General features: G+C 47.4%; 2 protein-coding genes across 4 annotated transcripts in view; one reads left to right on the forward strand and one right to left on the reverse strand.

Moving 5' to 3' along the window:
* RECQL5 (RecQ like helicase 5) overlaps positions 1 to 8221 on the reverse strand; it is a 37450-nt gene extending 29229 nt beyond the window's left edge. Inside the window, exons 1-8 of one of the 2 annotated variants that reach the window (XM_027749634.2) lie at positions 8137 to 8221; positions 7666 to 7796; positions 6374 to 6495; positions 5440 to 5958; positions 4411 to 4516; positions 3813 to 3924; positions 1514 to 1676; positions 1077 to 1159 (exon numbers count right to left, since the gene is read on the reverse strand). In XM_027749634.2, coding sequence (XP_027605435.1) covers positions 1077 to 1159; positions 1514 to 1676; positions 3813 to 3924; positions 4411 to 4516; positions 5440 to 5958; positions 6374 to 6495; positions 7666 to 7786 — 1226 coding nt within the window. In that variant the 5' untranslated portion in view covers positions 7787 to 7796; positions 8137 to 8221. Of the gene's footprint in view, positions 1 to 1076; positions 1160 to 1513; positions 1677 to 3812; positions 3925 to 4410; positions 4517 to 5439; positions 5959 to 6373; positions 6496 to 7665; positions 7797 to 7927; positions 8038 to 8136 lie in introns of those variants that run through there. The other variant, XM_027749635.2, reaches the window with a different exon arrangement.
* A 185-nt stretch (positions 8222 to 8406) lies between these two features.
* The window catches only part of LOC114003158 (SAP30 binding protein), a 29894-nt gene continuing 26074 nt past the window's right edge, over positions 8407 to 12226 (forward strand). The window contains exons 1-3 of one of the 2 annotated variants that reach the window (XM_027749836.2): positions 8407 to 8535; positions 8718 to 8827; positions 11752 to 11799. In XM_027749836.2, the coding sequence (XP_027605637.1) occupies positions 8421 to 8535; positions 8718 to 8827; positions 11752 to 11799 (273 nt within the window). In that variant the 5' untranslated portion in view covers positions 8407 to 8420. The remainder of the gene's footprint in view (positions 8536 to 8717; positions 8828 to 11751; positions 11800 to 12226) is intronic. The other variant, XM_027749835.2, reaches the window with a different exon arrangement.

A 12226-nucleotide genomic window follows, 5' to 3' on the forward strand; every position in this document is an offset into this window, starting at 1 on the left:
CCTTCCAACTCAAACCATTCTATGATTATACAAACCCCAGACACAAACAGCCCTCTGATCACTGAGCTGGTAACACACAGCAGAAGGAGCAGACCTACTCAGCCAAGTGGATCAAATTCTTAGAGCAAGAAGCCTCCTAGAAGCTACTTCACAGCATCAGCTCAACTTTAGGCAAAGAAGTGCTCCTTCAAGTGCCCAAGGACCCAGTGTCGTGTCATATTTCAGTACAAAAAGGACTATCCCATAAAAAACAGGATTTGTTTACCAAGCATGACAACAAGGACAAACATGACAACACGCTCGCCAAGGCATCAGAAAAAAAGCACATTACATTCATGCTGAAAAAGTTGTTCTAGACTCAGGTGTGAAAAGTGAAATGAAATGCAGAACTTGTAAGCAAGACACATGCAGATCATTTCCAGTTAGTGAACACGCACTGCTCTCTTCCTGACAAAATTACAGCTTTGATGTCTTATCCAGCATAAAACAGCAATTAGTACAATTACAGCTTACAAGGCATGCACTAAACCTGAACAATGCACGTTGTGGTTGCTAGTCTGCATTTAGGTTGGACACATCCATAATTTAAGCCTGTTTCTAAAACATTCTAAGCACCTTGTAAGGTCAATGAGAATCACAGATACCCAGTACTTTGCAGATTTACAGAAACATTAAATCTAAATGCTTCCATCCCATGCTGATCAGGCTGTCTGTTTGTCCCCTCAGGAGAGAGGTGATGTAGTGAAGGAGGAGAGAGTCAAAAGCAATTGCAACTAAGTCAACCCATCATCAAAGATAGAACACTGTAAAATACATCACCGGAGGAGTTATAGTTTAACATCCCCATGTCACTTGGTGAGGCTCCAAGACCAACATCTCACTTAACTCAGAGGTGGGAGTGATGAGAGAACTCCCAGGGACACCTTCCTCAGCCCAGACAGCAAAATATCAAGCAATTAATTCAGTATTTTTTTTTCCTGGACATGCAGGATCAATCTCAACCATAACAGTTCCCTGGAAGGATAGGACATGGTTTCCCCAACATTAACATCAGTGTTTGAAAGAAGTGCACTCACCCCAGCTCCTCGCAGAAGTTCACAATGGCATCAAAAGCTTTCATCACAGCTTTGTCAGATTCTTTTAAGGTGCCTTTTTTTTCCTGAAAGTAGATGGGGACAGGAACTATAGTCTTCAATTTAAATATAAACAGGTAAAGTAACTCTAGCAATGACCAAATCCAGCCCTTCTGATCAATATGGCAAACAGGTACAGACACCTCCATGTCTCTGCTCCAGATTTCTGCTCACCCACGTCTCTCATATAGAGCTGGGGTCTGGCAGCTCTTTCCCTTCCTGCTTCACTCCCTTCTGCTGTCCCTTGAAACAGGGCTCCAGAAGTTCTAGACCCAGAAAACCTCATTTCATCTTTGATTATTCAGAGGTTACTGCAGGGAAACCAGACTAGAGCAAAGGCTGCATATCTGGGCAGGTGGATACTCTTCTGCAGCTCTCACCTGGATGTTGGAGAGCTCTTTCTTAATCAGGAAGCTGACTTGATCCCGGTCATTCCTTGAGTAATAGAGGCGGCAGCAGGATGGTTTCCCATCCCTCCCAGCTCTGCCAGACTCTTGGTAATATCCAGCCATTGACTTGGCAATATTCCAGTGGGCAACAAACCTGCACATGATAAAACAGGAAACACGAGGCTGCAGGTTTCTCAAGAGCATTTCTCACGTTTGTAGCGGTTGTGGGCACCAACAGCAGTAAAAAGTAGGGCAGCAAAAGCATAAAAGACAGAGAGAACTGAGCACAGCAAGGGATTTTGCACACAGAAGTTTAAGTCCTCTTAACACACGGGGGAAAAAAATGCATCTGGACAACAGGTGAGCAGGATGACATGACAAATGGATGGAAAAGAATGAGCACATGAATATCCCAAACATGCAAACAACTGTACAGCTACGAAGACTGAGAATAAAGACATTGGATTAAGGAGTTTGGGAGATTTTACCATAAAACACAGCATTAATTAAAAAGGGTTTTTTTTGTGGAACACAATTTCACCATTACAAAACACATTTTTAAATACTTGATTTTCAAAAGACACTTCTTTGCCAAAGTTTGCATGGGAAACTCTGTCTCACTGTGCTCACCTGCAGATGAAGGCACCCTTCCTAGCCAGCAAATATGACTATAGAATCATTACTACATTTTATGTAATCTCTGAAGGAAGGTTTTCAACACACCACTGCAAGACTGCTTTAAACCTGCCAGTACCTGACTATTCAGCAATTCAGCTTATACCTGCTTTGAGAGGATTTTACAGAACAGTAACAGTGCCAATTTTTTAAATACCAGTTTGCCTCAAAGCCAGCATGTCCCAAGGGCAGGTATGATGCATATGGGTGTAGCTGAAGATTAAATGACAAAAGCAAGCAAACATGTTTCTTCAAACACAAACACTCCAGGAACAGGCCAAGCAGGAACCATCAGAGCCCCACATATTTAATGCCCATCAGGAAGTTTACTGAAGAAATTGATAAATAATCTTAAGCAAAACTGAATTAACAGTGAAGAGAGAGAAGCAGATTCCATCCGAAACAGACACCACCTCTGTTTTCCCTTTTGCCCAAAAGAGTCACCTCCAGAAGTTGTCAGACCTGATCTTACTTGATAACATATGCACAAATACTCATAAATCTGCCAGCACAGAGCAGAGGCTAGGCAGCAGTGCCTTGTTAACTTTGGTATAATGTCCTTTAAACTATTTTAAAAACATAAATTACTATAGTCATTTTAACTCCATTCCTTGGAAACCAACCAGATTACAAGTGTATTTCAGCTGTATTTCACTCTCAATCAGCCATTGATCAATCTCTAACATTTCAGTTACTCTTTGCTTTTTTTAATGACAACTGAACAGGGCAGAGTGGCTTCAGCAGGTCCTTAACTCATGCTGCTGTCCTAGGAGACTTCTCATTTCTCTGTTGGGTGATATGCATCAAGGAGTAAAGTGGTCTGTCACTGTTTCCTGGCAGCAGTGACACAGACAGAGGGATGGCACAGTTGTGAACTGATAGGATTGTCTCAGTGATGTCCTGCCCCTCTCCTACAGTGTTCAGAGAAACTGCTTTATGTGGATTTTAGAGTAAAGATCAGGTCTGTTGTGGGTGTTGTCTGAGCTGCACCTGAATGATCCCTCCATGAAGTGATCCCAATACTCACTCAGCACAGCTATGTTGCAGGGCAGGAATTCTAACACAGAGCCCTTATGGTGACAGAAATCCCAGAGGAGCAGGAATTGAAACCATGTGCAAAGTTCTGGCCTTGGACTAGAGCTGTATTTTTATATGGTTATTGCCATTTGTGAACTGCTATTTTTTCCCCTTGCTGGCTCTGACTACTTTAGTAGAGGGTGCATGAATTATTTTAGGTGCAGATTTTCTTCCCACTGCTTTTTAACGGCAACTGTTTCACTAAGGGAAGTGAAAGAGGCAGCTGTGAGTGCCTTGAGATGGCTCTCTCTGAAACCCTGGGGGGTGTGGCAGAAAACAAGCATTCCTCCAATTTTCTTATTTTTGGGTATGACTGGCAAAGAGGAGCTCTGCTGCCTTGTGTTTGATTCCTTTACAAAGCCCTTCCAGGTTTGTTTTTGCTGCTTCTAAGCTAAAACCTCCCAGCTCTGGTTTTGTGGGTTTTAGCAAGTGTTCCTCAGGCATTTGAGTCAGGTGTATCAGGTAACAGAGACACTGAGACTTTTCCTTCCCACTGCTCAGGTTTCAGTCTCTGGTGGTGCCCAACACTCAGCCTCACCTGACGTTTGCTTTGTCTACTCCCATTCCAAAGCTGATGGTTGCAACAATAACAGGGATCTTCTCCTCCATCCATTCATTCTGGATGGAAGTCCTGTCAGCTGGCTTGAGTCCTGGGAAGGGAAAGAGAGGGAAGGAATCAACAACAAAATAAAACAAAAAACCCAAACAAACAAACAAAACCCCCAAAACAAAAAACGAACAGAAACAAACGAGGATTTTCTCCTCCTCCATTCCCTCACTGCAAGCCTCACTAAAACTGACTGATGTACACACTCCTTTCTGCACATGTTTAAACTGGCCTGGCCTGTGACCAAGCAGAAGTCAGCAGCAGCTGTTTCTATTCCAAAGAGGAAAACTTAGCTCTCCTCCCCCGGGATAAAAGCTGTTGTTATATTTAGGCCATGCAAGATCCAAAAGTTCTGGAGAGAGGAGAATGCCATTCTGGTGAAGGCCCTGCACTTATCTCACAGACCTGACATGTGAGCATCAGACACAGTGCAGACCATGCCTAGAAAGCTCTTTTCTAGGCAGCCCCAACCCAGGCCTGAGAGGTGGCACAGTTCAGTTGTAGCAGCTCCTGAGAGATGCAGCAGTACCTGCGTGATAGGCCTTGGCTTTCACCCCTCGGCAGCTCAGTTCAATGGCCAGCTGGTCACACACATCCCTCATCCTGCAGTACACGATCCCACAGCCCGAGTACACCTGGAAACAAAGTCCACCACACTGTCTGAAGCCAATCAACAAAACTGCAAATACAGTCCCAGGCAAGAAGCGTCTCACTCTGCTGTACAAATGCACATAAGTGCAGAGGTTACAGCTGAGCTGCTGAGTTATTCTGGGAATTAATGTTAGAGCAGGAAATTAAACACACTTCAAATGCTTCTGTTCACCCTCACCATACTGGAAGAGCAGAGCACAAGCAAACATACAATGATCACCCAGGGTGTGACAAACCAAGGTGGAAATGCTAGTTCCATGTTCCTAATTTATGTTCACTTAGAGCAACCCCTTTCTGAGGACACAATCACAGAATCATTTAGGTTGGAGAAGACCAAGATCCTCAAGTCCAACCTTTGACTGATCACCACCTTGTCAACTAGACTAGAGCACTGAGTGCCATGTCCAGTCCTTTCTTGGATACCTCCAGGGATGGTGACTCCACCACATCCCCAGACAGTCCGTTCCAATGCCTGACAACCTTTTCTGTGAAGAAATTCTTCCTGGTTAATTTTTAAAATTAATTAATTTATTTAATTTTATCACATTATTGCTGTCTGCAAATGTGACACCATATCCCTCTTAGTGCTGATCTTCTCTTTGGCTGCCCTGTGTCTGCTGTCCTCTCCAGGCCACCTGGAGGGTGCTCAGTGGCCTGTTTTCTGGATGTTACTTTGTAGAATATGGTTTCTCACCTCAGAAAGGATCACAACCTTCACATTCTACCTGTTTTAGAGGAACTAAAAAACATTTAGAGGACTTAGAAAATATACATTATCACTTTCCTTCCTGGGACCTCCTCCTTCCCTGCCACAGACCTGGCAGGGCCATACCAACCACTGGAATATCAGTGACCATTAAGACAGATTTTGTCCAGTTTAGCCTCCTTCCCTAAAGGTAAAACCTACCCCAGTGGTGTCCTTCACTTCGAGCGCCTTCAGACAGAAATCCTTCAGGTTGGCGTAAGGATCAGCCAAGAGCTCTTTGAACTGCACATCGTAGAACAAGTTGGATCTGAAGCAAGGAGTCTTAAACGTGGAAAGTGGCTGCTTTAGCTTGAGAGCTGCCACGATGTCCTCCTGGACCTGCCTGGTGGCAGTGGCAGTCAGGGCGACACAGGGCGTGCCGGGGATGCGGGTGCGCAGAGCGCCCAGGCGCAGGTAGTCGGGGCGGAAATCGTGTCCCCACTGGGACACACAATGAGCCTCATCTATGATCAGGTAGGACAGGAGGTTCCTGGACACCAGAGAGTTCAGCGTTGGCTGGAAGGAAGAGGCAGCTGCCATCTCTGGGGTGATGTACAGGAGCTTTACTTGGGGCTTCTCACTTGCTAAGTCAGCCAGGATGGTCTTCTTCTCCTGGGCAGACAGCTTGGAGTTCAGAGAGCAGGCTTTGATCTTCAGAGCCAGCAGGTGATCCACTTGATCCTAGAGCAAATACAAAACAAAAACTAAATGAAAAGCAATTGGAAATAAAGAAAGACACCAGCACCAAGAAAGATCCATCTTTTGGTCCATTTGTGTTACTCTGCTATGCTGCTTCTCTCTAACACCCAGGAGGTGACAGACAAGTGGAGAAAAAAGAGGAAGGCTCAGTTATAAAAGCCACCATGTTATTTTTAAAGAAAAAACCCATCCTTTTAGAGAACTGTAAAGCATCATACCAGAGATACTCTGCTCTCCTCACCTATCACCAGAGTAAGGAAAACACACTGAGACATCAAGAGCATCCAGAGGCAGGTGAATTGCAGACTCACGAGCAGAAAGACAAGAGGCAGCCGTGCTTCCAGTCTCCCAAACCCCTTCCCTGGCTGCTTTTCCACAGCTAACAGGAGACAGTTACCTGAATCAGTGCAATCAGAGGTGAAATGACAATGGTGATGCCCACTGCCAGAACTGCAGGAAGCTGGTAGCACAGGGATTTCCCTGCCCCTGTGGGCATGCACACAAAGACATCCTTCTCACCTGCAAAAACAAGAGGAGAAAGCTCAAGGCCCCTGAGTGGTGGGGAGTTCCCAGGGCTCAGAGTGGAGGGGTTGGACAGAAAGGCTTGTAGTGTGTGAGAACAGTATGTGTGTGCATGTACTGTGTGGCATAATCAACAAAAGACACTCCATTTTAGGTTCTAAAAGCACAGCAATACTTTGCATGCCTGCAGTGCTTTCCTTCAAAGAATCTCTGATTGCTTTGCAAACATTTAGAAACAGCTGTACAAAAGTGCCAGAAGTTACGCAGAAACCAAGATAAAGAGAAGTTAAACGAGTTATTTGTGCTAAATCTCTTCCAGAGGAGCTGCTTCCATTCATTTTTACAGACCTTCAATTACCACATTACCAACCCCGTGACAGACCTTTACAAATCCTCTTAAAGCTTATCCCAGAAAGGTCCCTCATACAAAACAGGGTTTGGAAATCTCAACCACACAGATAATCTCACACAGTGAGTGACTGTCACTGCACTGACCAGCACCCACCTGAAGGCAGGAAGGTGCCAGTGACACCATGTTAACCCTGCACACAGAACTCTGCTGTTGGCTGCTCTGTTGTCAACAGCGAATGGTGATCAGTGAAAACTCTGATTATACCCTGAGTTGGGCACTGTTCTGACTCACACTGTAAGAGCTGCTGGGGGAGCTGGCAGCTTGTCTGTGTGAGCTGCCTGTCCCACCCCCAGCAGGGTGTTGGGGGGTGCATTAACACCAGCAAAACCACATTTCTGACAATGGCCTCGTGGTTCAGAGAACAGATCAACTGTGCCAGGACATCAAGTCTTCTACTGGTATTGTCTCTAACACGAGAGCACTTTTACTCTGAGAAGGTATAAATGTAAAGAGTTTTGACCTCATCTGACCATGAACGTGCTTGCAGGTGCACCTTAAGTTTCCTATTTCCTGGTTGATGCAACAGTGGTGTTAAAAAATGAATGAAAGGAGAAGAGGCAGAGCTTGTGCACAGCACGTGCTCGTGTTCCTGTGCCACCAAAACCACATCAGAGCAGAGGAGAGCTTGGAGGGCCAGGTGATCCTGCTTAGATTAGTCTCCTCACAGCAGGCACAATCCCAGATCCTGCAGGGATCTTCCCACGGGAAGAAGGACAAGCAGCCGTGTTCCACACCTCTCCGATGCCGGGCCTCACCTCTCGCCACAGTCATGGTCGCGCTTTCCTGCAGGGGAGTCTTGAAGGACTCGAACCCGAAGACCTTCCGCAGTGTTTTCCTCACCCTGCCCTCCAGGCCCGGGGGAGCCTCCCTGCTCATCCTGGGGACGCTGCGAGAGGAACCAGAGCTCGTCCGAGCGCTGCCACCCTTCCCTGCCCCGTCCCACCGCCGCCTGCACCGCCTCCCTCGGGGCTGCCCCGCCACGCTCCCCCCTTCTCTGGGGCCTCCCGGGGTGCTCACCCGGGCCCCTCACTGAAGGGTACCCCAATATGGTTTGCTCTGGGTTCCCACGGGGCACAGGTCGGGCACAGCAGAGCGGGGGGGACTCGCTGCCCCCCCAACCCGCCTGCACCCGACACGGGGGGGAAGGTGGGTCTTTCCCGCCCACACAGGGACTGTGCCCTTCCCTCTATGTCCCACCCCCGCCCCGTCCCGCTCCGCACGCTCACACTCGCTCACGACCCGGCAGGTGCTGTCGCGGCGCCACGAGATGACGTCAGGAGCTTCTCTTAAAAGGCCCGCACCCACAACAACCAGTCCGCGCCCCTTTTATCCCCACCCACCCACCCTCAGCCCCCCTAAAGCCCCCGCTCCGCCTCAGTGAGCGGTGTCTCCCTCTGCCCGTGAGCGCAAAGCCTGCCCGGTGCCCCCGGAGCGGGCGGAAGAAGGGCGGTGTTGCCATGGCGACCGTCATCGCGGCGCGCCGGAAGCGCCCCCGCGGGCGGGGCGGAAGATGGCGGCGGCGAAGCGCAGCGTCCTGTCCTCGCTGGCGGTTTACGCCGAGGACTCGGACCCGGAGTCGGACAGCGAGGCCGGCACGGCGGGGAGCGACGGGGGAGCGCCTGCGGGTGAGGGCGGGCAGCGGGCAGGGGGCCCAGGGCAGCTGGCGGGCCGGGACGCCAGGGTTCCCCCCGCGCGCGGCCCACTCCGGCCCGGCGCCTTCCCCATTGTGGGGGGAAGGCCCCACTCGCCGCCGCTCGCCGTCACCTGCCCTTTCACCTCGTGGTTTACCTTTTCTCTTCTTCTTCAGGTGAGAAAGGAGGCCTGGTCTCGGTTGGGTACGGAGAAGATGACTTCACCCGCGTGGATGGGGACGAGGAAGGGTACGAAGAGGAGGACGATGAGAACAGCAGGCAGTCAGTAAGTACCTCCCGTGACCCCTCGCACACGTTGCAGAGGCTTTACTCTCTCTCCAAAAAAAGAAAAAAAAAGCCCCCGAGTAGTGACCTGTGATGGAACCCGGAATATGTGACTCCTGGTGGGGGTTTCAGCGCTTTCCAAATGCTCCTGTTCACGTTGTTTTCAAGTGCAGAGCATTTGCCTTGGAGCCCCTCTGCAGCTTGGCACAGCTCGTGTTGCTCGTGACTGTGTTGGTGTCGTTTGACTCTTTTGTGGGAAAAAGGCTGTTACAGCCACACCAAATAGAAATTATTCCTTAAGCATAGTTGGCATGTATGAAAACCTTTCAAGAGGACCATACTGTCAGCTGGTGGATTAAAAAGAATAAAGTTCTGCGGTGTCTTAAGTTATTATTTTGTGCATAACTCAGTCCACTCGCTGCATCAGGTTACCTTGGTGTGAGTGTCCCGTGTCCATGTGAGTGGCTTTTGTCTGTCTCAGGTGCATGGCACATGTCTGGCATCACCTGAACACTGATATAACTGATGTGTGGTGAGACAGGGCATGGGCTCACAGCCTGGGGGTGCAGCTGTAACACACAAAAGGATCTGTAGTTCTGTCCTCTGTCTGTGTGAGAGAAACAAGAAGTTTGGGGGGAAAAGGGGGAATTTGTCTGCTTTTTTTCTCACCAGACTTCTTCTTACCACTACAAGTGTTATGTTGTTCCTGTTCTAGTTCTTTCTTCTACCCATAGCAAAAAAGCTCAGGGCTGTTTCTACAACCTTTCCTCACTGAGCTCTACTCTGTGTGTGTTAGATCAGACTCTGAGGAGACACTCACTGTTCCTGCCATCTGTTTGCCCAAGGAGCAGCCAAGAAATTTGTCGGTGTCTCGTTCTTGCTTTTAGTTTTGTTCTGCTGCCCCTGGCATCTGGCTTAGCAAAGCAGTGAAGCTTCTTTACTGCTTTAGGGATTCTTCTTTTTATATCCAGCGCTCGTAGAGCCTCCTTCACCGAGGTCTCTTTAGTTCAAAGAAAGCCCTGGGTGTGATGAGCTGTGTTCAGTGAGCACTGTAAATGGCTTGGACGTGGAGCAGCTTTGTTGCACACACAGTTTTTAGTGCAGGTTGCAGCTGTGCCATCATCTGAGAGGTGTAGGTTGCTGTTCAAGGGATGACAATCCATTAGTCACTCTGGTGTCAGCCATGGAATTGTGGTTACACTGCAGGTTACACGGGGTACTTTCTGTCCAGGTTTGTTGCAGAAGAGCAATGCCTGGTTTTTTTTGCATTAAATATTCTCTGAGCAGAATTGAAAACTTCCTTGCCATTGCTGTGCCAGTGGCTCATATTGGTTATGAGTTGTCTTTAGAAAGCAGGACGAGTTGGACTCAGGTTGGGCTTTGATCTAAACTCAGTGCTTATTTTATCAACCTTAATAGTGACTGAAAAGCCTGTTTTTTTCAAAGGCAATTCTCAGTGATTCTGCTTTGTTTGTTAATGTTGTTTTAGTGATACCCCCTGCTAGGTTAGGAGAGCTGTTTCAGTTACCTGTCCACAACATGAATCATTCAACCCATTATTGCTTTGATGAAAATTACTTTTACCAGTATAATATAGGTGGGACTGTGGAGGGAAGTGAAACCTCACTTGTGATAAACACCAAGTTACTTAGTACTACAGTTCTTTTCTAGTTACAGACTCACTGTAATTAAACTTTGACAGTTAAGACTGAATCATTGTCAAATGTGCATCTTTCAGAAAGAAGCTGAAGAGTAACTGAAGTGAAGGAGTTTGATGTCTCACTTTTGTGGCAGAGGCATCTTAACTCAGGCATTTAAAACTTATTGACATTATTGTGTGGTCAGTCTCTAGCCTGCCTTGGGAGAACTTTCTTGTGTACTAACACTCTGAGGTGGTTCCTTGTAAACTCTTCCTTTCACTTGCATTTATCATTTGTTTCTTTGTTTTCCTTTTGAAGCTGAAACACCAAGTTCTTGTTTTAGGGCCAACGTTGAAATCTGTGGCAAAGTTTCAAGGAAAAAACATTCTGCTGAGTTGTTTGAACATGAAAAACAATTTCTGCTCCTCAAACTTCTTTTGAACCCAGAGTATGTATTTGTCTAGAAAGGCAGGTGCCTGTAGGATCCCCAGTGAGGGAGCTCCCAGAGCAGTGGGACAGCAGAGGACCAAACCTGGAGCTTACTTCTCACGTGGTGTAGATTTTCACACGAGGCTGTGTTCAGTGTTTTAAGCTCTCACAGGGCAGAAATTTGCCCAGTTCTTTGTTTCATTTCTGGCTAGAAAAAAAAAATGGAGTCTGTTCCCTAAAACACTGCAATTTGTCAGTAGTTCCCTTCTGTGGAGGTTCATGTCATCAGCAAGCGAGGCCACGGGAGCTCCACACTCACCAGGAAGGTGTGGTGTCTGCTGGATCACCAGATCCTTGGAACTTGGTGCTCTCCAAGCCTGCATGTGTGGCTTGGTGGCAGGCCAGCCGTGTGTCCTGTGTGTGTTGCTGATGCTTGAGGGTATCACAGGTCTTGCAAATGCTGCTTTTTCTGTGGGTACTGCTGAACTGGAACACCACCAAAAGCCCGTCTGCCACTGGAAGGGACCAGAGTTACCAAATGACAAATGCTTTTTTTCCCCCAGTTCTGTTGCTTCCTATTGTCTAGTTCTGAGCGTTCTGGAGCTGCATGAGTTTTGCAGGGGACATCTGCTGCTCAGTGATGTTTTTGCCTACAAACTCCCCTCAAACCAAACAAACACTTCTTCCTTTGACTGTAGGACTTGTTCGCTGGTCACGAGTGGGTGGGGTAAAACTACCTTCCCTGGAAAGGGGCTTGGACTTCTGCTGGGCTGCTGAACACGAGCCCTTTGCTGTAAGTGCAGTTACTTGCCAGGCCTGCTCTTTAAGCTTAATCCTGTAAATTCTTGTCTTGTAGGAAGATGACGATTCAGAGACTGAAAAACCTGAGGCTGGTGACCTAAAGGTATTTGAAAGTGTGGTGGTGTGGTGGGGGGGGAAGTTCAGTACAAGAGGAATAAGTCTTAACAGCATGGCTTGGTGTTTGTTTGTGACCTGGTAGATAGTTCCACACTTTGCTTTTGTAGCTTTAACATGTTTTTTTGACTTTAGTTCTGGCTTCTGCCAAAGGTAGTTAACAGACTGATCATAAGCGAGTTCTGCATTCATGAATTTAGTCCTCTTGTGCACTAGATCCGAGGTAGGTTGTCTGACAGCAGCTCAGCTGTTTTGCAGTGATCTGGGAGATGTAGCATTCAGTACAGAGTTTACAGAATTCTGTTATGAGCAGTTTTAGTTGGAATATTTCATTTAGAACAACTTAATGAATAATTGATCTTATGCTCTTAGAAGTCACAAAATGTGTCAAAATCAATTCAGTTGTCTCTGTCCTT

This window comes from Pipra filicauda, unplaced genomic scaffold, assembly GCF_003945595.2.
Source record: "Pipra filicauda isolate LSUMZ 115617 unplaced genomic scaffold, ASM394559v2 scaffold80_size11013439_pilon, whole genome shotgun sequence".
NCBI lineage: Eukaryota > Metazoa > Chordata > Aves > Passeriformes > Pipridae > Pipra > Pipra filicauda.